At 57.8% G+C, this 26084-nt stretch overlaps 1 protein-coding gene across 1 annotated transcript; it reads right to left on the minus strand.

Moving 5' to 3' along the window:
* Positions 1–21: 21 nt before the first annotated feature.
* On the minus strand, positions 22–25258 carry TECR (trans-2,3-enoyl-CoA reductase). Its single transcript, XM_012642741.1, has 13 exons — positions 25111–25258; positions 3041–3091; positions 2429–2480; positions 1999–2043; positions 1798–1901; positions 1605–1720; positions 1412–1517; positions 1212–1284; positions 1076–1119; positions 946–1003; positions 772–860; positions 345–390; positions 22–260 (listed from the first exon to the last, which is right to left on the minus strand). The coding sequence occupies exons 1-13, from the start codon at positions 25123–25125 to the stop codon at positions 133–135; spliced, it is 927 nt and encodes a 308-aa protein (XP_012498195.1). The 5' UTR covers positions 25126–25258; the 3' UTR covers positions 22–132.
* Between the last annotated feature and the right edge of the window lie 826 nt (positions 25259–26084).

Below are 26084 nucleotides of genomic sequence, written 5' to 3' on the forward strand. Positions count from 1 at the left end.
AAGAAATACACGGGGACGGCGTCCGACAGGGACAGGCAGGTTTTATTCCAGGTGCTGGAGAGCTGTGGCCCCCTGTCCTCCCCCAGAATGACACTGGGATGGGGGGCGACAGCCGGGCTTTGGCTGAGCGGCTCAGAGCAGGAAGGGGATGATGGGCATGCGCAGGGGTGGGTAGTCACGGAACTCCTTCAGGTAGCTGCGGTGCTTGCCCTTGGCCCAGATGGTCATCTGGGTGAAGCCCACCAGGGAGAAAAGCGCCACTGTGGGGAAGAACAGAGGTGTCAGGGAGGGGCTGCCCGGCCCAGATGGGTAGGGCCCTGCTGAGGGAGGGGCAGCAGGCTCACCTGGGAGACACTGTGTCATGATGGCAAAGCCGATCCAGGACCCCACCTGTGGGCAGAGGAGGCGGGAGGCTGAGGGCAGACAGGACTGGGCAAGGCCAGCTCTTCTGTCCAGCCCCACCCAGCCCTGTGCATGTGGATGCCCAGGACTCCGCCAGCCACCTCCCCCGGCCCCTGCTTTCTGAGTGGGGATGTGGGAACCCGACTCCAGTGCTGGGGGGGCCTCGGGTGAGGGCGGTGGTATGTGATGGAAGCCCAGCGTTAACACACCTCCCAAGCTCCGGAGCCAGAGGTCGCCAACTGTCCCCCTCCAGATGTTCCAAGTGCAGACTGCAAAAGCAGCTGCCGAGCCAGGTGCCCCCTCCTGGGGGCTGGCCCCTCCACATGGGACCCCAACCCCCCTAAGGGAGAAGGCAGGGCCACCCCTCACCTCGTAGGTGTAGTTGGGGCAGGACACCAGCAGGAAGAGCCACGTGAAGGGGTTCTTGGTGGGGTACGGGATCTTCCGGGTCTTGGACCCTAGCAGGCAGGACAGGAGGGGCGAGTCAGACCCCCCCAGCCCCCTCCGAGCCCGCCCCCGCCCCCGCTCCAGCAGGCCACTCACCAGCTGGCCGCAGATCCCGCAGGGCCATGTGGATGGAGAAGTTGCCCAGCTGGCAGATCTGTCAGAGGAGCAGGGTCAGCCCAGAGCCCACCAGCGCCCCCCACCCCGTCACCACCCCCAGCCTCCTTACCACAAAGATAGCCAGTGCCAGTTTAACCTGCTGGGCTCCGTAGGCTGAAGAGGAAGCAGGGGGATGAGACGCATAAGGGGAGGGCCTGGAGAAGGGGCGTGCAGGGGGTGGGGGGGCGCGGTCTGAGGCCACTTACAGGGGGGCGTGTAGAGTGGGTGGTTGATGTAATAGGCCATCCACGCGGCGAAGCCCCAGTAGTAGGTGCAGTTCTGAAAGGGAGCGGGGGCAGGGATGGAGCGGTGGACCCGCGGGGCGGGGCGGTGGGCGGGGTCCCGCGGGAGGGGCGGGGCTAAGGGCCGGGGAGGGGCTCCGCGGGGAGTGGGGGCGGGCCCTCACCTTGAAGATGTTGCGCAGAGGCATGGTGCCGTGCGAGAAGCGGTGCACGAAGAGCGTCTCCAGCAGGCGCTTGACGTAGTGGAATGAGTGGCAGATGCAGGCGAGGCTGGTGGGGAGGAGCGGGCTCAGCCAGGCCGGGCCGGCGGGGCTTCCACCCTCCACCAGCCGCCCCCTCGGGCCTGGCCCCACTCACTGCACCACCGTGTGCCGACTGGACGTGAAGTCGTATTTGTGGCCGTAGATGAAGGGCACCCGGAAGTAGAAGAGCAGGTAGATGAAAAGGGGCCCCGCGTACTCTGTCAGGAAGACCTGAGGGTACAGGGGGGCAAGGTGAGTCACCGCTGCGGCTGATGGGAAAGGGGGCTGCGGGTGGGGTCAGCACTCACCGTGACCCAGCTGATCTGGGCCCCCAGGTCCCGGAAGTAGAATGTGGCCGTGGTGCCCACGGGCAGCTTCTGCAGAACATCCTCGTCCTTCAGGGACTTGCCCTCTGCAGAGAGGCGGGCCAGGGCTCAGGGGCTGCCTGGGCCTTCTCCCACTGCCACCCGGGAGCCCAGGGGGTGGGCCGGGTGGACAGCTGTACTCACTGGGGTCCAGGCGGAGGGACTGGCGGGCAGGGTACCACTGCGGATCTGCGGGGAGAACAGGGCGGTCACAGCCCACAGCTTGGCAGGGCCTGCCCGCTGCCCACCCCACTATGCCAGGGTTCCTGGGGCTCTGGGACCCCGCAGCCCCTCCCACCCCCTGGCAAGGCCTCTGAGGCCTGCGTGGTTGCAGGACACCAGCCGGAAGAGCGCGGGCAGAAGCAGGATCTTGTCCTTCTGAAAGCCCAGCAAGGGCGTTACTGCTGAGGGCCACGCGGGGGCGCCTGCCCCAGCCAAGGCCAGAAAAGCCTGGGCCAAGCTGGGGGGCATCTCTGCAGACCCCTGGGGGGAGAAGCACGCAGGGTGGGGTCCCTCCCAGCAGCTCCTGGCCAGAGGGGTCACAGAGGGGCAGTGTGGCGGGCCTTGGACTCACGGGACTTGGTGAAGAGGTTCTTGATCTCCGCAATGGTGGCCTGGGGCTCCACCTAGGGAAGCACAGGCCAGAGGGACTCAGCCCTGGGGGAGCCCGGACCCAGGATGGGGGTGTGGGAGGGAGAGGATAGACTGGGGGCCAAGACTGCTACTGTGGGAAGGGGGAGGGTTGGGGTCCAGGCTCCCACCCACACAGCCAGTGCAGGAGCAGCAAGGGCCCTGCCAATGTGGGGACAGCTGCGGGCTGGGGGCTCCAGTTTTACCACACAGGCAGGCTTAAGCATGGGCAGTGGGGCCTGCTTCCCTGCCCTCCTCTTCACCCCAGTCCCAGAACTCCCCCACAGTGAAGGCCCTCTATCCTCCCCAAGAATGGCCCGAATCCCTTCCCCCAGGCCTGGCCTCCTCCCCAGGCCCTGAAGCCCTGCAGGGTCCAGTGAGGCTGCCCTGCCTCCTTCCCCGGGGGAAGCCAGCTACCGCCACACCCAGGGGCCACAGCTACCCCTCATGTGCCCTCTGAAGGGCAGGGGGGTGGGGCACAAAGGACCCAGCTGGACAGCTCCTGGGCCGGAAGGAGCGGGGTCCCGGCCCAGTGCAGCCAATGCGACGGTCCTACCTTGTCTAGGAAACACAGCTTCTCCCTCGTCTTTGCATCCAGAATCTCCACCTCAAAGAAGAGAACGGCCTTTTTGGGTTTCTTGGCCGCCTTGGGGGGCATGGGCCGGGGGAGCCCGTTGAGACCAAAGCCGGGACCAAAGCCAGGACCAAAGCCAGGACTGAGGCTGGGCCCGAGGCCGGGGCTGGTCTCCCGGGCCACCATGCTCAAGTTCATGTCCATGCCGCCTGCCGCTGGCCCTGCGGCTCCACTCTGCCCACGGTGGCCAGCGGCCCCAGCTGCCGCTGTCAGCCCCCACCACCAACCTCCCCACGCGAAGCAGCTCTGGGCCGGGCAGGCGCGATCAAATTCTGCCGCGGTGCTGGAAAGGCGCCCGAGCCTGCCCTGGCGCTGCCGCCTTCTGTGCCAGATGTAACCCGAGTGGCACCAGAGCCACTGCCCAGCTAAATATAAAACCGCCCTAGTCTGAGCACCCCCAGAAGCCTTGCCACAGACTTCCCTGGAGGGGCTTTTGGGGAGTCCCCTGGAAACTGGGTTAACCTGAAAGAGGCTTTTGAGTGGACACAGCCCCTCAAAATCACCAGGGGCAGGGAGATTCCCCAGAGACAGGCATGGCAGTGCCTCCCAGGCACCCCCTGTCAGAGCCAGTGGCCAGCAAGCAGCCCAGGCCCCAGCACCCAGCTCAGGCCTAGGCATTCACTGGGCTTGGAGAAATCCCAGCTATTTTGCGAATCTGCCAGATAGATCATCCATTTCCCCTTCTGAGCTGCAAGAGACACTCGGGATTACTTTCCTTGTGCATTTGTGTTCCTGGGGAGGTGACAGATTCCGGAGTGATTGGTGCAGAGAGCCTCCCTCTAAGTGTGGAAAGATCAGGGAACAGGGAAGTTTGGGGCAAGCACCCCGACCTCCCTCTCCACCCATTTCTCACCTTGTGGCGACATGTGGGGCAGTCTTCTCACCCAGTCAGCCCGACGGCGCACCCTCATCCAGGCCCTGAGCCCCCCAAAGCCCAGAGCACACATCCTGGGCCCACAGATGGAGCCTGGCTCAGCTCTCCAGAGCCCCCAGGAAGCGGCAGACAGTCAGTCAATGAATGACAGGGCAGAGGGGAGGGAGGTCGCCCCAGGGGATCTGACCCGCCACCCAAGCAGGGCAGGAAGACTGCTGGGGGGGTGAGGTCCAGCAGTGCCACACAAGCCATAGCAAACAGGGTGGGTCTCATCCTGGGTCTGCCACTGGCCAGCAACTACAGTGGACCCTTCCCACCCACAGAGCCCCCGGCAGGCCCTGGGCCAGAGGCAGCCTGAGGAACAGAAGCGGGCACCTGCTAAGAGCCAAACCCTGGGGCAGGCCCCAAGCGGGGGCCATCAAGGGCATGGCCACCCACCCAGAGCCCGGGGAGACTGGTTCACTGCAGCCAGAGCCCACAGTGAAGGAGAGGGCTTCACGGTCCAGCCAGAGAAGCCAGGCACCCCTCACGCCCAGTGACAGAGAGAAAGGCAGGGTGCAGAGTGGGCAGCACCCAGGACTGTATCCAGCCCTGCCCTGTGGTCACTCGGGGACCCTGGGCACGTCTCCTCTCTCTGGGCCTCAGCACAGGGGCAGGCAGGAAGATGTCTACCTCCTGGGAAATGCCCCAGAACTGCAGGCCCTAAGACGGAGGAGGCGGCCCTGCAGTGGCCTTGCCTCGGATCCTGGCTCCCCTACTGGTCTGCGGGTCACTGCCTGCTTGCCCACCTGTGACATGCACACCCGCGTCCTGGACGTGAGGGCAGGAGACAGCCTAGCACGCAGGAAGTCCAGGCTGATGGCGCCTGCTGTCAACTCTGGGCTCAGCAGGCTACTGAGCCCCTTTGAGCCACTGGGTAACAAGAGCAGATACAGCCAGCACATGGAGGGGCCAGAAAAAAAAGAGCCTGGTCACATCGCTCAGAGCATCAGGTCCCACCACGGGGACTTACAGGTGAGGGACGGGGGACACGCGGAATGCACCAGAAAGGGTTAGAAGAGCCGGGCCTGGGCAGGCATGAGGCCTGTCCTGTGGCTGCAGGTATATTAATAGTTCCTGGGCCCTGGGCGAGCAGTGCCCACATGCCTTCGAGCCCGTGTGGCCTGCAGGAAGGCAGCCCAGCGTCCACTGGGAGAGGAGGCCTCCGAGTTCCTGCTGAACCACTCAACAGCTTAAAATACAACCAGCCCCTCTCCCTGCCCAGCCAGCTGCTGGGGGAGGGCTGAAATCCTACCCTCTCCCCCAGCCCAGGCACCGGCCCAGGGCCCAGGAGGGAGAGTACCAGCCGTCGGGGCCCAACAGGCTGCTAGGAAGGACGCTGGGCTGCGGCAGGAGGGGGCGGCCGGGAGAGGGGCCGTGCTCACAGCAGCAGCGCCCAGGCGAGCTGAGGCCAGAGGAGAGGAGCCGCCCCTGCCTGCAGAGAGGTAAGCCCCGGCCCCAGGGCAGCACCCAGGGGCTCGCCAGGGCAGGGAGGCCCGAGGCCCGAGGCCACTGCAGCAGGATCGGTCCTCGGTGGGACAGCTGCACTTCTCCCACTTCCTGCCCCGGATCCCCAGACCCAGCGGCCATCTTCTCCCAGAGAGGACTACAAGGCCCTAGGGGGCACGTGGGACCTCTCCGCACTGCTCTTGCAACGCCCTGTGCCGCTGTGATGATTTCAAAATAAAAGGTAAGTGAAAGTTACGCCAGGTGAAAGAAGCCAGACGCAAAGGGCCACGTGTTTACACATGACGTCCAGAGTGGACAGAAAGCAGACTCCGGGTGCTGCGGGATCGGGGCAGGGAGAACGGGGAGTGGCTGCTGATGGGTACTGGTCTTGTCGGGGGGTGATGCCAATGTTCTGGAACTACGCAGAGGTGGTGGCTGCACAACACTGTGCAAGCACTTTTAAATGGTTAGTTTTATGTTACATGATTTCACCTCAATAAATTATTTTTTAAAGGGGAAAGGGGGACAACAAACAAGCCCAAATTACCCATTTCAACAAAAAAGGCCCAGGGCACGGGAGCAGGAGAGGTTCCCCACCCCCGCCCCTGGAGACTGAGGGCCTAACTGAGGGAAATTGTCACACACCTCCCCATCCTTGTCCCTGGGCCTCCCGCCCCCACTGCATCCCCTCCCACCCTACCCCTGCTCTGTGACAGACAGACAGACACACACACACACACACACACACACACACACACGCGCGCGCGCGCGCCCAGGCCTGAGGCCAGCAGCAGGTGGGGGGGGACCCAGGGGACACCCAAGACTGCGGCCAGAGGGCACAGGCAGCTGCTAAGCAGAGCCCCAGGCAGGGGGTCCTGAGCACAGAAGGGGGCAGCAGGCTCAGGGCTGTCCCTGGGAGAAGTGGCCACAGGGCAGGGAGGAGTGGAGGGTGCTCCCAAGGGAGCCCAGGGAGGGCCAGGCTGGGACAGGGAGACGCTCGGGATGAATGGAGGGAGGCCTGTGAAGGGGTCACCAGCCTGAGCGAGGTCCCAGCGCTGGCTGCAGGTGGAGGGTGTGGCCCTGCTGCCCCAGACACAATGCACTGGCAGAGGACAAGGACGAAGGCTGGGGCGATGGCCAGTGGCTCTGGAATGACAGTTCCACTAGCCTGGAATTCTCTCCTGGAGGCCACCGACAGCAACTCGTGGTAGCACAAGGTCAGGGCAGGGCCAAGGGCCAGGACAAGGGGTGTGGCCTGAAGCCCACCCCGCAGCAGGGGTTCAGGGGCCGGCCGGGCTTCCACCTGCCCAAGCCCAGAGGGGAGCTGCCACCGAGCAGCAGGGCCCAGGCTCCACGGTCTTTGTGACGACAACGATCTTACTGACGGAGGCAGGAGGAGCAGAAAGAAGGGCTCCCATTTTCTGAGCACTTGTTCTGAGCTAGTGCCAGTGCCCAGAGCCGCTGGGGAGCCGGAGCTCCTGGCATCGTCCCCAGTTGGCAGAGGAGCAAACCAGAGCAGCAGAAAAACGAGGCAGGAGAGCCCACAGCCTTCGCGCTGACTGCTCCGCCTGGAACGCTCTCCGACACCACAGGGCTCCAGCTCCCCTCCGAGGCCTTCAGCGGGGCCCTTCTAGGCTTCTATTAAAACAGTGACCCCAGACATTCACCGTCTGCCTCCCGCTAGAGCATCAGCTGCTGAGGGCAGGGACCGTCTGTGCTCGGCCGTTTCCCAGCACCCGGACCAGGGCCCAGTGTGGAGCTGTGCTCAGGAGCACCTGGGGAGAAGGTCACACAGGTCAGGCCCCGAAGCCCCCTCCTCCTCCCTTCCCTACCTGTACCCTCGGCCTCCCTGAGCCAGGGCCGTTCCCCCACTCCTCCCTCACCACACGCTGGAGGGCCCTGCCCACTGCGCCAGACCCCAGAGCAAAGGCGGCACCCAGATGCAGGGGCTGCCTGCAGGAGACCTCACTCCAAGGGGGCTTCTACGAGGCCCCCCAGACACACCCACCCATGGTGACCCTACAGCAGCACTCTGACTACCAGACCCTCCCCCCTGGCTCTGGGGCACCCCTCATGGAGGGAAAGGGTCAGCTGACCAGGCTGCGGGGACTCCAGCTCCCCGGGAAGCTGGGCTGTCCTTCACCGGTAACTCCAACCTGCTGACCAGCTCTACGTGGCCTGGGCCCTTGAAAGCGGCACCACAGGCACAGCGGCCCCTCCCGAGGACGGCGAGGCCTCGGGGGCCAGTGGTGGACCTGCCTCCCGTTTCCCGGGTACACAGACTCACCTATTTCCTGGCTGTGTGGCCCTAGACAAGTTACCCAACCTCTCTGAACCTCCGTCTGCAAAGTGGCTGTCCCCACCTGCCAGCCCAGAGTTACTTATAAGAATTACAGGGATGATAACAAAAAGAAAAGTACACAGCCATCCCCAGTCTGCAATAAATACTAGAGGTAAATATTATTTGATCGGTAGCAGCGGAATAGCTGTGCCAGATGCACAAGACGGCCAGGCCTGGCCCTTCTCCTGAAACCCTGGCCATGGCCTCGAAGGGGCCCATCCATAGGACACCAGGGTCAGAGAGCTGGTGCGATGACACCCCACCCAGCTGGTGACAGCAAGCCCAAACGCTAACAACAGCAAGACATATACGGGTGGCCAAGGCAGGGTCACCAGCAGGATGACTGGCTGCGAGCAGCAGAGGCTGTGACGCTCTCCACTGCCCCCTTGTGGCCTTGGCCTCTGCTCCCGCTGGCTGGACAGGCACCTTTAGCAAGGACTCAGGCATGGTCCCAAAGCCCTTTGTCAGAGGGACAGCTCCAGTGCGGAATGGGACCTTAACCCTGGCTCTGCCACCAGCCAAGAGACCTCAGGGAGCCACTGTCCTGCATTCATTCATTCCTGCCTCCCTTCCTCCCACACCTCAGGCACTGTTCCAGGCCCTGGGACACGGCAGTGAACAAAACCAAGCCCATGCCTTCAAGGCACCTGCGTTCTACTATGTGTGCCAGGGAAGCAGGGAGCAGTGGGGTGGGGGCAGACAACAGTGGCATGGTTTGTCACCAAGACTTGTGGAATAAAACAAAACAGAAGGGGGAGTAGGGAGGACAGCCATTTTAGAGTGGTCAGGGAAGGCCTCCTTGAGAAAGGGACGTCCAAGCAAAGGCCAGTGGAAAGTGAGGGAACCAGCCATGAGCGTATCTGGGGGAAAACGGTCCAGGAAGAGGGAACCGCAGGTGCAAAGGTCCTGGGGCCAAACCGTGCTAAGCATTTTTGAGGAGCAGGAAGGAAGCCTGTGTGGCCAGAGCACAGTGAGTGAGGGAGAGGGTGGGAGAAGGTGAGCGCAGGGAGGAGACAGGGCAGACTGTGCAGGGCCTTGTGGGCCACAGGGAGAACTTTGGCTTTTTCTCTGAGTGACGTGGGAGCCATGGAGGGTTCTTGAGCAGAGGAGGGACGTGACTTGACTCAGGTGTTCACAGGCGCCCAGTGGCCACTGCTGCTGGGGGGAAGAGGCTTCAGGGGTGAGGACAGGAGCTGGGGGAGCAGGGCAAGGGAGCAGGAGGGAGCAGTGGCGGGGTAAAAGTGGTCGCATCCTGGAGAGGCTGTGAAGGTGGAGGCAACAAGACCCGGCGATGGTCTGGATGTGGGGGTGAGACGTGCGGGGAGTCCGGGGCTGAGCCCCAGAGGGAGAAGCAGGCAACACCCGAGCCCAGGCAGGAGGCGCTGAGTTTGCAACTCCTGCTCACCACCCCAGAGGCGCAGCCGGGCGGGCCTGGCACACGCAGTCCGGGCGCTGGTGCCCAGAAGGGCTCTCAAGCTTCGGCCTCCCCGTCTTTACAAACAAGGGGGGCCTGATGTCCCCCAGGCCCCTCCCATCTATAAACAAGACTCAGTGGCCTCGCTGGCTGCAGAGTCCACATGACAAGACCTGGCTTGGCACCTCCAGCCGACGCACTTGCCCCTCTGCACGTGCTAAGACAGGACCTGCCCGGTGGTCGTGGATGGGAACAGCAGCCACAGTCACTGCCGCTCCCTGTCCGGGGCTGGAACTGCAGCGGCTTCCCTGATGCCTCTCCTTTCACCTGACGGTGGCCCGAGGGAGCAGGAGCCATGAGCTCTGTTCCGTAGATGATGAAGCTGAGATCCAAGGGGTAAGGAGCACACCCAGGTCACCTGGCAGTAAACGCCAGAGCCCGGACACCCGTGCGTGCATGTTCAAGGCCAGGCCACCCCCCTGCAACACGCAGGCCTCTGGGGCCCCCACGCAGAGCTGGTGCAGCGCGGCACACCCGGCCTCTGAGCACACAGCTCCAGTAGGCTCTCTTGGACCCCACAGAGGACTGCACTCCCTGGTGGGAAGCAACTTCCCCCAAGGCTGGGGCACAGGAGGCTTGGCTGGGGATGCAAGCCCCGCTTGGTGCACCTGGGGACCTCAGCAAAGACAGAAGGGCCAGACAGGTCCTTCGGCTGGCTGGCCTGGGCACTCATGGCCTCACCAGGCACGAGGGCTGCTGCACCCACAGCCTGGGCTCCCTGTGGAGACACTGTCTAGCCCGGAGGGTGGAGGTCTGCTCCTGCCGTGCCTGCCCTGAGCACACGGCACCAGCCACCTCACCCGCGTCGCAAGTGCAGAGACTTGTGCACGTTCACCGGGACGTCGGCTCAACAGCTCAGCACCTCGGCACTTTCAGCTCCCTTTCCCTGCCACTTTCCAGAAATACCGAGTCACACTGCTAATGCCACGATGGCTGAGAAGACCTTGGGCTCAGCTGCCAGGAAGTCAGCACAGGCTGCACCTGCTCGGCCAGAAATACCTCCTTCCCTGGTGGCCTCGGCTTGTGACCTCATTTCTCTGTGGCGTTGAGGGGGCAGCTGTGCCAGCCTCCCCAGGGTGCCACAGTGGGGACAGAACATTACCCGGCGTAGGAAGGGCCGAGAGATGCTGGCCACCTACCCACAGGCCCTTGACCACTCTGCTCCTGTCTCCTGTCCCTGCTGGCAAGACAAGAGGCGCCAGGGCCTGAACACCAGTGTCCCTAGGCTCTCGGATCCAGGGCCAGGGCCAGGTGCAGAGGCAGCGGCAGCCCGAGACCAGGACGATCTGGGCTTGCTGTTCCCGCCTGGCGGAGCCCCGTGCAACTAGGCAGCAATCGAGCCGCAGAGGACGCTCATCAGAGGCCCGTGTGCTCCTGGGTTGATCGATGCAACCACAGGAGTCAGACGATGAGGACGCCCGCAGAACACACTGGGGAATCAGAGGAAGGGTCTCGGCCCTAGCCTGCCCCGCACTCTCCAGACCAGCAGCTCCCTGGCACTGCAGCCACGCGCCTCTCTGGGTGCTTGCAGGCTGCACTCTCGGGCTTCCAGGGGGCGCTGGCCCACCCAGAGCGGCACCGCTTGAGCCTGTTCATTTGCGCGAGCCGCCAAGAGTGACGTCTATCAGATGCTTATCTAGTCTGTGGGACTGTGCTGAGGACCCAAGCCTCACCCGGGCCCTCTAAGCTAAGGACTGTGACACCTGTTGGGTGGCTCAGAAAACCTTGCCCAAGACAAGTAGCCTGGAAGTGCCGAAGTGAGTGCCCAAAGCTCCCACGACGCAGCACGCCTCCACCCTGGAGAGCTGAGCCACGTGCTAACAGAGAAAGGGAAAACCAAAGCAGAAATGCAACCCTGGATCCGATTATCCAGAAGGCTCGCCCCGCCCTGCTCACACTCAGAGTGAATACACTCCGGGGAGCCCTGCCCGCCGGCCACTCGCAGGCAGTGCCAAGGCACAAGGCCCGTCAGCTCCTGATACCAGAGGGGCCCAGGCGGCGTCAGCAGCTGGGGTGATGCTTCCTGCATCTTTTCCTGTAACAAGCTAAGGCCACCAATGGGCCTGGAAAAGCGGGGGTGGGCGGTGTCCCCAATGCTGGCCAAGAAGGAACACTGTCACACCAACCTTGCCTGTCTGAGCCTCACCTTCTCCATCTGATAAATGGGTATGTTCGTAAGAGGACCTCACGCACGGGGCTGTTTGGGAGCTAGAAGGTATTCCTGTAGCGTCTGTGGCAGAGGGCCCTGCCCATTAGACCCACCTGGAGAGCCCTGACCTAGACACAGGCATTGGAAACTGTGACGGCAGGGCCAGCACGCGCAGCTTCGAAAGCTCCCCAGTGACAGATGGAGGCCTGGGCTGCCTTCCCCGAACAGGCCCCGGCCCTTTGGAGGCAGCCTGAAACCCTTACTCCAGCGGGGCCTCCGCCAAGCTCCACGATCGCCTTCTCCCTCTCCCCGCCCCCTCCAAAGGCACCACCAGGCAGTGCGTGAGCGAGCACTCAGCCCCCACCGTCTCACGCAGACACCGTCAGATTGGCATGGTGACCCATTTTACAGACAAGGAGACCAAGGCTCGAGGAGTAAAAATAACCAGCTTAAGGACATTTGGGTGACAAACTCCAGGGGGCAGGACCCCATCTGTGTTTGTTCCTTAGAAGTGAATGCTCGTGGCTGCCAGGGCCAGCCCCAAGGGAGCTCTCGTCTGGGGACTGCTCTTCCTTCCTCCAGGGCTGTCCCTGACACTCACTTTCAACTCCCCAGGCCCAAACCCTGGGGAATGGCCCAGATCTGTACCCCTGTCCTCACCGGCTGGGTTTTAGTTAGTGACCACAGCTGAGTCTCTCCGTCTCTGGGCAGGAAGCTGGACGAGGGGCAGAGACTCCGAACGCTGCGGACACAGGCTGGCTGGAGGGGCAGGAGCAGCTCACCAAGGCCGATCCCCACTGCCGAGCCCAGCAGCCAGGTGAGTCCGCCCTGCGAGCTCAGCTTGCCACACAGCCGGGTCTGGGTGCGCGTGGCCGGCCACACACACACACACACACACACACACACACACACACACGCGGCAGCAGCCTGCGCCTCCCGGCACTCCCACCAGCACACGACATGCCAGGCCCTGAGGCACGTCCCCAAGGTGAATTACCTCCTTTCCCGTTAATCCCCCTTTGCAGATGAGGAAACTGAGGCTCGCTTGTTCACTGACATATGCGAGGCTCTGGTCAGGGATCTGGGGATGCAGCCACGGAAGGAGAGGAAAAAGTCCTTGTCTACACGGAGCTAACAATTGAACGGGGGGAAAAGAGACGATGAAATGGTTACACATAATATTAACATATTTGAAGGTGACATGGAAAAAACCCAGAAGAGAAGACAAGGAGTGGCGGATGAAGGGAGACAGGCACACAGCTTTACATAAAGCGGTCAAAAGCTGGGCGTAGTGGCACACACCTGTAGTCCCAACTCCAGAGGCAGCAGATCACGTGAGCCCAGGATCGTGAGGGGACTCTGAGCCAAGCCCTGAAGGGGTGAAGGACAGAACTGTTCAGGTATCCGTGGAGAGCAACCGGGCAGAGAAAAGGCCTGTGCAAAGGCCCTGAGGTGCAGGTGCTCCAGGAACAGCACAGAGGCCTGCGCAGCTGGAGGGGGCGAGCGAGGGGATCGCAGGGGGAGGTGAGGGCGTGGAGGTGATGGGCCATGCAGGCTCTCATAGGCCAAGTGAGGACTTTGGCTTCTACTCTGAGTAAGGTGGGGACCATGGAGAGTTCTGAGCAGAGCAGAACAATGACCTGACTTGAGTTCTTAAAGGACCCCTCCAGATCATGGGGGAATAAGGGTGGAAGCAGGGAAGCCCGATGAGAGGCTGTGGAAATAATTGTCAAGATAACGATGGCTCAGATGAGGGGTTTGGCAAACTACAGCCCGCAGGCCAACTCTGGTCCGCTGCCTGTTTTTGAGCAAGCTAAAAATGGTTTTTACATTTTCAAGTGGTTCAAAGTAAAATTAAAAGAAACCTATATTGTGACACGTGAAAATTAAATGAAATTCAAATCTCAGCATCCATAAATGAAGTTTTATTGGAACAGGCCATGCTCATTGCTTGTCATCTACGGCTGCCACTGTGCTACAACAGCAGAGTGGAGAAGTCGCCACCGAGGCCGCGTAGCCTGCAAGGCGTAAGACCTTTACTACCTGGCCCTTGACGGATAAAATGTGCCAACCCCTGGCTTAGGCCTAGCAACAGCAGTGAGGCTGGTGAGAAGTGGTTATATTCCAGACGTATGGTGAAGGCAGAACTGAGTGATGTGCTGATTTGGGGACATGAGGCATGAGAATAAGAACAGAGTTAGGTGGGCGCGGTGGCTGGGGCCTGTCATCCTCGCACTCTGGGAGGCTGAGGCGGGAGGACTGCTTGAGCTCAGGCAGTCCAGACCAGCCTGAGCTCCACTCTGTGCAGCGCCATCTGCAACCCCCCAAACCCTTTCCTGCTCCCTGAGCAGTTCTCATGCTCCATTCACTCAGCAAATGCTCACGGAGCCCCTGGGTGTGCTGGGCTCCGGATGAACGGGACTCGGTCCCCAGCGAGACAGGTCTGTAACAGGAGTATGCAGGCAGTGTCCCAGACTGTGGGACACAACAGTGAGCACAGCTGGGAGTGGCCATGCCCCCCCACCTCTGGGGCCTGCTCATGCTTAAGGGGACTGCAGACAAAGCACCTATTATGTAATGGGAGGTCAGGACGTACCAGGCACCATGGAGAGGCAGGGCAGAGGGCCCAGAGGGCCAGAGGGGTAATCAGGAAGGGCCTCTCTCAGGAAGTGTAATGTGAGCCACAGGCCAGTGTGAGGCTTCCGGCGGTGGGGGGTGGGGGAGTGCGGTGCAAAGGCCCTGAGGCAGCATGGGTGCTTGGCAGGGTTCTGGAACATCCAGCGGCTGGAGCAGAGTGGATTTAGGGAGGGCAGCCAAGGCTGAGGAAGAGGCTGGAGCAGAGGCCAAGACAGCGCTTTGGAGGTTTCAGCCACAAGCAGTGGGAAGTCGCTGGAGTGCCACAGGCTGGTTTGGTTTCTAGAAGGATCCTCATGGCTAGGGGCAGAGGGACAGCAGGGGAGCTAACCAGACAGCACAGACAGCGGTGAAAGGCTCAGTGAACCACCCAGGCTAGAGACCCCCGAGGCTTGGGCCAGGGAGGGCGTGGGGGCGGGAAGTGGTAAAAAAGGCACCCTAGTTCCTAGATCCTGAGGCGCCACTGATGCCAAACAAGCCACCAATTTTCATGAAAAAAATCAACTACACATCGATAAAACATACATACGTCCATCATAAGATGCACCTCAACTTAAGGAATGTTACAACTGCAGGGAAAAGCTGTGCGTCCTGGAACGAAGGGAGTGGTTACGACAAGCGAAAGGGTTTCGGCACAGGTGGGCAGGGTTTCTGGAAAGCCCAGCAGGCTGAGTCTGTCTATAAAGGGAAAGGTAAATTAAGCAGAGACGGTGGCTCCAGCCGCTGAGAGAGGGGTCGGGGAAGATGCCCGTGGTTGCTGTCCCACCAGCAGCTGGTACCTGTGGGCAGCTCTGAAGGCCAAGGCCGTGCAAGCCTCAGAAGTGCCTCAGCTCTGCCCCCTGCATGGGAAGGAGGGCAGAGGATGGAACGGTCGAGTGAGAGACAAGGAATGCAGAAGTCCTGAGCGCAGAGCCTCCCCACGCGCTCTCCCTGGACAGTGCGTGTTCCCAGGCCCAGCCGGGCAGGCCGGGAATGGCCTCAGCCCAGCGTGCCACACACGGTGCCACCCACGGTGCCACCCACGGAGGCCCCGAGCGAGCTGGGACATGCAGCGCCCAGCTCGGTCCTCAGACTGCATCTGGAGGGGCCTGCGAGGGACTGATATTGGGGTTTGCTGACTGTGGCCTGGGGCATCTCACAGGATCCCATCTCATCTTTACATGGAAGCTCGAGAGTTCAGGTAACTTTGCGTCAAAAAGAGGGAAAGAAAAAAAAAAAAGGAAGAAGAATGGCCAAACTCCAAAGTGTCAAAAGACGAGCAGAGGCCAGATTCAGAGACGAGCAGGAGCCCACACAAATGCAGCCGAGCACGCTACTGGCTCAGGGCCGCACTCGAAGTCGGACGTGCCAGTCCCAGAGGACGGCCACACACCCCACGAGCGGGCAAGGTCCCTCCTCCTCATCGGCTGCAGTGACTGAATGCCTGAGCCTGCCCTGTGCTTTGCTCGGTACGACAGTGGCCTCTGGCAGACATTCACATAATCACTCATTCCACAGGAACCCACTGACACCCTCCCTGGGGCCAGGGGTCACAGGGCAGAGCCAGGGGCTCACGCGAACAGACACGTTATCAGAAGGTGCCAAGTGCTGTGCAGAAAGGAATTCAGACATGAGAGGTGACGGGGGATGACTATGGCCTGGGTGGCTCGAGGGGAGCCTCTCGGAGGCACTTTGTCACATTGGAGCTGAGACCACAGAGCCGCCTCTCCCAAAGCCACCCAGCACCAGTATTCAAGCACAGGGACTACCCGGCCCAACACCAGCGCCGTCCCTTGTGGATCCCCCAAACCCAGCCGGGAGACTCTGTTAAACCATTCTCTGGGGCGAGTAGTATCCAAACAATATACTGTTTAAGACTATACACAGGGCCCCAAGAATTGTGATGGTATCTGCACCCCACCCCTGCAATCCTCTAGCCCCACCCAGCTCCTGAGAACGTCGATTTGGCAGCTCCACCCACCCACCCATCTAATTCTCTGTTAGACCCTTGCGGTGTCCCAGGAAGTAGTGTCTCCTGGAGGCCCAGCTCCGTGACCCCCCAAGCTTCAGCCGGCTTCTCGATGGTTCCCGATGGTTCCTGAAGCCCCAGTGCTGGGTTAACTTCCCACACCCACCCCCAACTTGGCAGCCCCAGCCTGACTTGACACGCCCGGGCCAGTGCTCCCTGTTCAGTTTCAGATGGAGAAAACAGAATCCAGGAGGCCCCGGGACACGACACAAAGCCCCACAGTCTCCCGGGCAGTCTGTGAATGGCCAGTGGGCTCTGCTTACATAAGAGCCTGGTTCGAGCAGGGACAGGGACAGGACCATGCCAGCCTGCCAGTCTGGCACAGCTACAGAGCTACTGAGAGGGCCTTTATCCCTCGCAGGGCTGGGAAACACGAGTGGCCCAGCCCCAACGGACCACGTGACGGGCGGGTGAGCCCCTCTCTTCCCGGGAAGCCCCAATGTCATCCACAGCCCACTTCTCAGAACAAGGGCCGAATGCCCTGAGCACTGACAGGACAAACACTGTAACATGAGGGCCCTAAGGACTTAACAGTAAACTGCCCTCTAATAAACTTTTAGATAAATCAACAGAAAATGGACTTTCGTCAGCCTCAGGAGGAAGTTCATGGGTCTCTCCTGGGTGGCTACAAAGCTCTGCCCCATCGACCTCATCTCTCCACCTGGGACACCCAAAAAGCCTGGCCTCCAGGCCCCTGCACACGACACACAGTTCACTCTGCCTAGGATCCCCTCCCCTTCCCCAAAGGCCTCGTCTTTCAGGCCTTGGCTTAAATGAGAAGATCTCGGGGGCAGAGGCTGTGGTTCGTTCATCCCACTACTCCTGGCGTGTGGTAAGTACAGAGGGAAAAACATGTTGGAACGAATGAACTAATGAATAAGTGATGAGCTAGAAGACAGACAGGCGGGGCCCCATGACAGGAGGACACCTGGACCAGCAGAACCTGTCCGCGGCTGCGTGGTGAGGGGCGGCCCCGGTGCAGTCTTGGCAGCTCGAATCTCCGCACGGCCGCAGTGTGAGGAAGGTGACGTGCCGAACAGGCCAGCCACAGGCAAGGAGGACCCAGGCCCTGGCCAGAGGGCCATAAGAAGCCAGCTCCCTTATGTCAGGACCACTCAGGACTGGCCACAAGGCTGCCTCAACCCACGCGTGAGACACTGGACTCACCCAGGTCCCCCGACCAGGTGCCACACTTGCCCTTCTGCTTCACGTGAGGCCGACCCACAGGGAGAAGATGCATTCATTCACAGAATCGTTCATTCTACAAGGAGGCACTGGGCCAGATGCTGGGGAAGCCTCGGGAACAAAACCCAGAGTTCCTGCCTCCCCAGAACCCACAGTCGGACGAGGCGGAAAGCCTGTCAAGCACCCACGTGGAAACACAGCCCTAGCCGGAGATGAGTGGGGTGCTGGGGAGATGGGCGGGGGGTCAGACTCTGCACAGGATGGTCAAGGAAGGCCTCTCTGGGTGACAATGAAGCCGAGCTCTCAGTAACAAGGGGCTAGGCATGAGAAAAACAGAGGGAAGAGCATGCCAGGCCAAGGAACAGCGTGTGCTCAGGGCAGGACAGTGGCCATGGGTGTTTGCGGAGATGAAAGACAGCAGGGGAAGACGAGAGAGGAAAGCAGGGGACAGACAATGACAAGAAGCCTTCTGAGGGAGGCTGAGCCATGGCATGCTAAGATTCTCCCACTTACATGAGAAAAGACTCCCTGGCTGCAGCTGGGTGGGAGACAGATGGCAGGGAGGGGGCAAAAACAGAAGGAGCCTGCTTCTGGGTGAGGTGGCACCCAGGGCCAGGCTGACTTTCATTCGGCACCTGCTTCCTGGGATGGTTCTTTGTCACGACTGGGTTCTGAGCCTGCTTTCACTTCGCCAAGGGTCTTCCCATAGGGTAGGAAAGAGCTGATCATCCTAAAATGTGACTTGCGTGTCGCGTGACATTAGATCGAAACTGACAGACTGACGTTTGGGCTCCTTCCTCCATCTCCCGGGCATATTACTGAGCACGAGTCCGTCTCTTGGCGCCTGACCGGCCTCGTTCATTGGCAAATGCTGATTTCCAGGCCTTCAAAGGAGGCCGCACGCAGAGAGCATTCCAGTGCCCTGGGACGCAGATCTGTCCTCATCCGCCTAATGATGTCTGCCTTGACTGTGCGCCAAGCAGTGTGCTGGGCACTTCACGCCCCCTAGTAACCCCCAACATAGATGTCCTTATCCTGGCTGCGTGGCTGAGAAAACTGAAGCTCAGACAGGTTAGATGACTGTCCCGGGGACAGAGCAGGTGGCCTCCAAAGCCCAAGTCCTTCACCACCACATGCTTCATTCCTCCCTCAGCCCGAGACCACCTGGGCCCAACCACAGGGAAGCCCAGACTCTGGGTCTAACAGAATCCTGGCTCTGCTGCTCACTAGCTATAGGCATGTCACTTCACTTTTCCGTGCCTCGGTTTCCCCATTGGTCAAGTAGGGACAAGAATACTACCCACTTTGTATGTTCATCATGAGGATGAAATGTGTTAATAGATAAAAAGCACCCAGAATAAGCACTGTGTTCATAGCACTAAGCACTACGATCATCGTGCTCTGGCTGCTGAGGGAAGCGTCCCCAGGTATCAAAACATTCTCGGTTGCTCCTGCCAATATCAGCGAGAGTGTGTTAAGAACCAGCCTGAACTTGACCAACTAGCTCAAGGTCTCTGGCCTTTCTCACCCAGCCAGGCCTGGGTGAGAAAGTGAAAGTGCAGGACTCCCAACCAAACCCAACTGCCTTATCAGAGCTGCAAGCTCCTCCCCAAGTAAGACCCCCACTCGTGTCTGTCAACTCTCCTCCTCTCTCTCTCCTCAGGAACCAGTTAGTCAAGAGGCGCTGCTGGAACCAGGAGGACTCTAAGTCCCCTGACTCCTTACGACTGAAATAGCTGCCCCACCGGCTGCACACTGAAACCCACCACTCATCTCCCACTTTTGCCTCTGCCTCGGCCCCGCCTCCTCCAACTCAGCCCCGCCTTCTATGCCTCGGCCCCGCCTCCTATGCCTCGGGACCTGCCTCCACAAATGCCCCACTGCATCCATGGGTGAGTAGGATCACAGTACTTGTTAAATGTTCGCTGCTGTACAGCGCTTGGCACTGAGCTGACACTTCCCAGGCATCTATCTGCTCATCTAACACTCACCAGACCAAGAACCCCTTGAAACGATAACCCTGTGAGGTAGTGACAACTGTCCCCAGTGGTGCTGGTCCACGTGCAACAACAGGCTAGAGAGAGGGAAGGGCCTGATCTGATCTGTAGCGTTTGCCACTTTCCATGGTGTAAATACCCTGCCCTGGCCCATTTCAAGATATACCCTGAGGTCCCTGAACACAGGTTGGAAAGACGCACACGATTAGAACCAATGTGAGCCAGCTCTGGCACATCCCGGGTGTCATTTTATATGACAAAACTGGCTTGAGAGGCTAAAGAATTTGCCCATGGGCTCCACACCTTGTCAGCGGCAGTTAGGGATCTGAGCCCGGCTCTGCAGGCTTTGCTGTCTTCCCAGGAAGAGTATCAATCCCAAATATTGCCCAACCGAAAGAGGGTCTGCCATGTGGCCCTGTGAAAGGCCCTCCTCTCTGGGTCTCAGGTCCGTTATCTGTAGAGTGCAGAGGTTAAACCATAAAAGTTCTAGAGCTCACTCAAGATCAGGGTTCTGAGAGTGCCCACAAGGGAGGGGCTGAAGTCCAGAGCTACAGAGCATAAGGGACCCTACGCCGGGAGAATGTGCCAAGTGAGTTACCATCTGCTCAGAGCAAGAGGCCTGTGGGGTGCTGGAAAGCCTCAGACACACACACCCCCGCCCCACGCCAGGATGTTGGCATGAAGCATGCTAACACGGGGAAGGGCTTTAAAGCTCAACTCCACATTTCTTGACTTGCCAGTCCCAATCCTGCCCTCACTCCAAGGACAGCCCACCCAATTTTAGGGCAAAGGGAGAAAGACCCCCTGCCAGCAGTCCACACTGACCCACAGCACCCCTCCCTCCCTGTGGGGATGCTCTGTCTTCAGAACAGAGCAGGGCAGCCACGCACTGCCTTGGGGCAGCATCTGTAGGGAAGTCACAGGCCTGGACAAAACTGGAGTCGGACAAACCCAGGCCAGGGCTCGGCTCCACTGCTTCTGGGCTCCTTGACCTTGAGCAGCTTAGTTTACTTCTCTGAGCCTCAGTCTCACGTGTAAAGTAGAATACTAGTTCCCACCAGACTGGGTGCTCGTTCGCAGGACCCCATAACTGTTCCACTGCCGGGGAAGCGGACAGACCTGGTCCATATCCTGTCTCCACCACAATGTGACCTTGGGCAAGTTCTCTCACCTCTGAGACTCGGGTTCCCTGTCTACAAAGCAGGGATACAAAAAGCACCTACCTCTCAGGGTTTTTGGAAGGACACAATAAATATGAACTGTCCCAGCTATTATTCTTAGCCAGCAACAAAAAGCTAGCACAGGAAGAGGGACACACAGCCAGGGTTCCATCCTGTCTGCAAGTGCAAAATCAATCCCAAAGCATTTTCTGAAGATCTGTTCAATGCAGGGTGCGGAAGGCGATGGATGAGAGAAGAGTTCAAGCAGTCCCGGATCTCAGAACACAACGCCTGCCTGCAAACAGGCGCCAGATGCAACATACAAAAGTCAAAGAGAACGCAAAACAGGGGTTCGATGGCCAGAAAAAAAAAAACCTAGTTATCCCTTACCTTCTATTTCAAAAAGACACAAAAATTCAGGAGGAAAAAAGGAACAGAAAACAGAAGCAAACACCTAGGATCCCGCCTCCCAGGTTTAACATAAATTCACATTTTACTCTATTTACTTCAGATTCCTTTTTTAAAAGACAAAAAAACAAAACAGACACACCTAATCATCCCCCCTTATCTCCCCCACTCCAAGCAATAGTTCCTGTAACTACAGAATAATCCTCATGTGTTTCTGACCTTTTATTATGTATGCATCCTTACACAATACGTAGAAGTCACCTTTGACATGTTTAAAATTGATAAAATCGCCTGGCACGGTGGCTCACGCCTGTAATCCCAGCACTCTGGGAGGCCGAGGCAGGCGGATTGTTTGAGCTCAGGAGTTCGAAACCAGCCTGAGCAAGAGCGAGACCCCGTCTCTACTAAAAATAGAAAGAAATTAATCGGACAACTAAAAATATATAGAAAAAATTAGCCGGGCATGGTGGCGCATGCCTGTAGTCCCAGCTACTCGGGAGGCTGAGACAGGAGGATCGCTTGAGCCCAGGAGTTTGAGGTTGCTGTGAGCTAGGCTGACGCCACGGCACTCACTCTAGCCAGGGCAACAGAGTGAGACTCTGTCTCAAAAAAAAAAAAAAAAAAAAAATTTGATAAAATCTTTCCCAACTTGCTTTTTTCCACTCATGTTGGGAGATTTATGAAAGAACCGGGTAAAGCAAACCAGAATTTCCTCCTGTCGTGGAAATCTGCACAACAGTTAAAATGACTGAAGGAGAGCTCCATGTAGCAATTCCCCTTTTGTGCATAACCTTGGATGTTGTATTTCTAGCAACTTTGTAACGTTCTTCAATTCTAGCCCTTGCTTTCATGATCGGATGGGTTTTGCTCCAAGGAGCAGCAGCAGAAAAGCTCAGAGAGGTTAACTAAGCTGCCCTGAGGCAGTGGCAGTGTGAGGGTTCAACCCCAGGCCTACCCAAGGGCCACACACCTATGACACTATTACATGCAAGTCTACTTTCTCCTGAATTTTTACCTTATCCAGTTGTGTATCCAAACAATTGCCTCTTGGCTAGAACTCTCCTTCCAGAAGTTTCCTATTTATTCCTATGAAAGAAGCTGAAGTAGAACTTGCCTAAGACAAGGTAGGATGTTGGTCCAGGATTATTTGGAAGATAGGCACCAGAAGAGCTACCCTTTTGAGGGTACAGAGATCCTAAATGAGAGTGGTGGGGACCCCAAGAGGATGAGGCTTCCTCGCCTCTGGCTACTTGGCTGCAGGAAATGGGCAGTGAGCTGGGCTCCTGGAGGCTGAAGAGGGATTGGTTTTCCCTGGAATTAACAGGCTGATTTACAAGATACAGTAGCTGTTTTACCAGCTGCTACTGGGTTAATTACTTTGAGTCTCATCTGTAGTGGCAAAAAGAGCAATAAAAAAAAAAAAAAAAAAAAAACTCCAGTAGCCTAGTGTAAATAGGATAAAGAGTTCCTCTCTTAAATCGACCTAGCTCTGACCCCAACACAATCCCAAGGCCTGTTTTGGCATTCCAAGGAGGCAGCTTCAGCCAAGGCCTAGGGGTGACCTGTTCTAGATGCTTCACCTCGATTAGGCCACAGATGGGATAATTTTTCCTCTCAGATCAGTTGAGATTGGCAGTGATATGAAACCATTATCTAAACAGCAACAAATATCCCCTCTAGCTGGAATCTTAACTGCCATGATATCAGTCATCGACCAGACATTAACTTGCTATGTGACAGTGAGCAAGACCTGGCTTTTCTGAGCATTTCTTCTGTCACTTGTACATTGCGCAATTCTTCTGTCACTTGTACATTGCGCTTCATAATCTCCAAGGTTTCTCCAGGGGGCTAAGAATGTCTTTTGAGAGGGGCTAACCTCTCAGTGGACTAGAGGTTGCTTGAGGGTAGGAGGATTGAGTTAATCCCAAACAGAAATATATGCTTTGATGTAGATAATTGAAACCTTTTCTCAAACTGTTGAATGTGAGTGAAAGCATGTCTTCTGTTTTTATTGGCCTGCAACAAACACTTGCGATAAAACTAATCTGCTTGCTACGCCAAATGGGCTGGAAGACAACTGCTCCTCCCATCCAGAAACTCTTGTGGCTAGCACCCCAGAGTGATACTTGGCAAATGTTAGCAGAGAATGATAACAAAGTACACAGCAAGGTAACTACTTTTTTCCTCCAAGGTCACTTCAAACAGTAAGTTTGAATCTCCCTCTTCCTTCTGGGAAAGAAATGATTTAAGTAAGATAGAGCACGTTCTCTACGAGGCTTCACATTATACCCAGTTTCCCAGAACAAAAGTACTCGCCCTCAGGGTCCTACTTTATCTGACTGCCAACCAGCAAAACTAAACTAACTGCATTTTGCAAAATGCCATGTAGCTCTTCCCACACTGCATCTTTCAAATTGAACATGGCTTTTTCTCCAGGGTTAGAGAGTTCGAGAAGGAACACCATATTAGAATTTTATTCTACAATGATTAAGTGGAATGCCACATTAGAGATGATAGAATCCTAGCTCCTCATTCTTGGTATCATGTCAAAAATGACAGAACTTCTGGGTTAAAGTCTTCAAAACATTCAGGGTAGATTTCCAAAAATAATAATAATAAAGGGGGCAGGCAGAGGCAGTAGTATTCAACATGTGAATACAAACAAAAAAATCCTTCCTTCTATTCATATGAGGTACCCAGAGTAGCCACACTCATAAGGACAGAAAGTAGAATGGTGGTTGCCAGAGGCTGGGGCGTTAGGATTTAATGGGGTTTCATTTGGGGAAGATGATATTCCAGAGATGGACGGTGGTGATCATTGCACGACAGTGTGTATATACTTTATGCCACTAAACTGTACACTTAAAAATGGTTAAGATGGCAACTTTTATCATAATTTTTAAAATTTGGGAGGAGGGGAACACGAAATCTCTTGACCTGCTAGCTTTCATTTAAAGACCGGGATGGCACAGTGGCTAGGAAGTAAGACTTTGGAGTCCTGAGTTCCTCTTTTTGTTCTACATTTACTAGCTAGGAGCCTTTGAGCAAGTCATTTGACATCTCTGAGACTTTATTCATCCACAAAAATGGGAATAATAATAGTCTCCTACCTCCTAGGGCTGTGAGAATAACAGAATAAGGTAACAGAATCTCACTAATGCAAGAGTAAGTACTTGCTAAATTAGTCTTATTTTGAATTTTAATAATAGTTTATTATTTAATAACAGTTACTTAAGGCCTGCCTCGGTGGCTCTCGCCTGTAATCCTAGCACTCAGTGGGAGAATCGCTTGAGCTGAGGAGTTCTGAGACCAGCCTGAGCAAGAGGGAGACCCCTGTCTCTACCAAAAAAAAATTAAAAATTAGCTAGCTGGGGTGGCACGCGCCTGTAGTCCCAGCTACTCAGGAGGCTGAGGCAGGAGGATCGCTTGAACCCAGGAGTTAGAGGTACCAGTGAGCTATGATGCGGCCACTGCACTCTAGCTGGGGCGACAGCGAGACTCTGTCTCCACATAAAATGAAAAGAAAAGAAAAAAAGATAATAGTTACTTAAAAGATGGCAATAATTAAATGATAAATATTAATATCATATTATCGGCTAAGGTGATAAGCGCATCAAGCCTTTGTCTTAAGGGAAAAAGAGACCCAAGTTAGGAGTCAGAAGACTTGATTTCAAGTCTTCAAGAGTGATATGGGCGGTATAAGATTTCTTCTTGGTGACACAACAGGGTCTGACAGAGATGACCTCTTAGATAACCAGAAAGTAAGAGCAGCTTTGGTGTCCGGTGGAAGCCAGCCTTGGCGTTGCATCTGCCTCACTGCCCAAGTTTCTCGGGGACGTCCCGGGCCGAGGGAAGGGGTCCAAAGGTCGTATAAAATAAGGCTGATTGCAAAGCCCCTTCCGACGCCAGAGGCGGCGGCATGGTGCAAGGTTTGTGCAAGACTCGCTCGGATCCGGAGCAAGGATCACACACCCTCGTTGCTTCCATGACAAAGTCTTCGCCTGGGGAAAGCTGCAAGGAACCTGCAAGCTTCCCAGGCCCTGCAGAGACCCCAAGAAAAGGAACCCCCAAAACAGCCTGGGTTGCAAATTTATAAATACCTCCCTGGCACATGCGCACTAGGATTTACGAACGGCCCGGGGCGCAACGCGCGCTCATTGCGCCTGCGCGGTCCGGCTCTCACAGTACCAGAAAGCGGGGTCCCAAGGTCCCGCGAAGAAGGTAAAAGAATGGGGTCTGCGGCGTCCGCCCAGTCCCCGCTTCTCGTTTCTTACCTCATACTGCTTCATGGCTTCCTCACAGGGCGGATACCGCTACTGCTGCTGCCTACCTGCGCGCGACACAGGACAGGTCGCCTAACGCGCTCGCGACCGCTGCGCCAGACTAACCGCGGATCCGCGTCCGCCCCGCCCCTCCCTGTCGCGCGCGCCCCGCCGACCAATCAGCGCGCGGGGCGCCCACCTTAGTCCCCGCCCCGAGGGGCTGGTCTGAGAGAGGACTAGCCGCTCGCACCACGGGACTGACCAATCAGCTTGCGGGACCCACCGAGGGGGGCGAGGCGGAGCGGGGACGGGAGGGGCTAAAAGAAGGGGCTTGGCCACCCACCAATCAAAAGGGGGCCTCGGCGCCGCTCGCCCCCTTGCCCCGCCCCCTGGTGGCGTCGCTGTGGAAACCGAGGTAAGCGGCGGTTACAGCAAGGCGGGGGGCGGGAGCAAGAAGTTGAGTGACAGGGAGAGCAGCGTCCACATGGCTGGCGGCGCGACAGGCTAAATTCCGAGGTGGGCGGCCCCAGGGGTGCCCGGCAAGCAGCAGGAAGGGACCAGGGACTGGGGGCGCGGGCTGGGGTGCCTGGATGGCGAGGCCGCTGGGGCAAGGGAACTCCGTTATCGTGAGTGGGAGGGAAGGAAAGGGGAAATGGAGTGGCGACAAGCTCCTTGGGCCCCCCAACCTACAACCTGAGCCCTAGCCCCATTCTGGGAGTGTCTTCTCTGCCCTTTTTAATGACAGCCCCCGCCCCACCTTGCTCGGCTCAGTGGACAAGGGGCCCACATTTATCTCTGCTTGCCATTGTCCAATGTGGTCACTACTGGCGACATGTTGCTTGTGAGCCCTTGAAATGTGGCTGGTCCAAACCGAAATGTGCTGTTAAGTGTAAACCACACCAATTTCAAAGAACTAGTACGAAAAGGTGAATGTAAAAAAAAAAGTCCTTAATAACTTTTTATGTTGATTACACGTTGAAATGATA

Source organism: Propithecus coquereli, unplaced genomic scaffold (genome assembly GCF_000956105.1).
Source record: "Propithecus coquereli isolate 6110/MARCELLA unplaced genomic scaffold, Pcoq_1.0 Scaffold185, whole genome shotgun sequence".
NCBI classification, from domain to species: domain Eukaryota; kingdom Metazoa; phylum Chordata; class Mammalia; order Primates; family Indriidae; genus Propithecus; species Propithecus coquereli.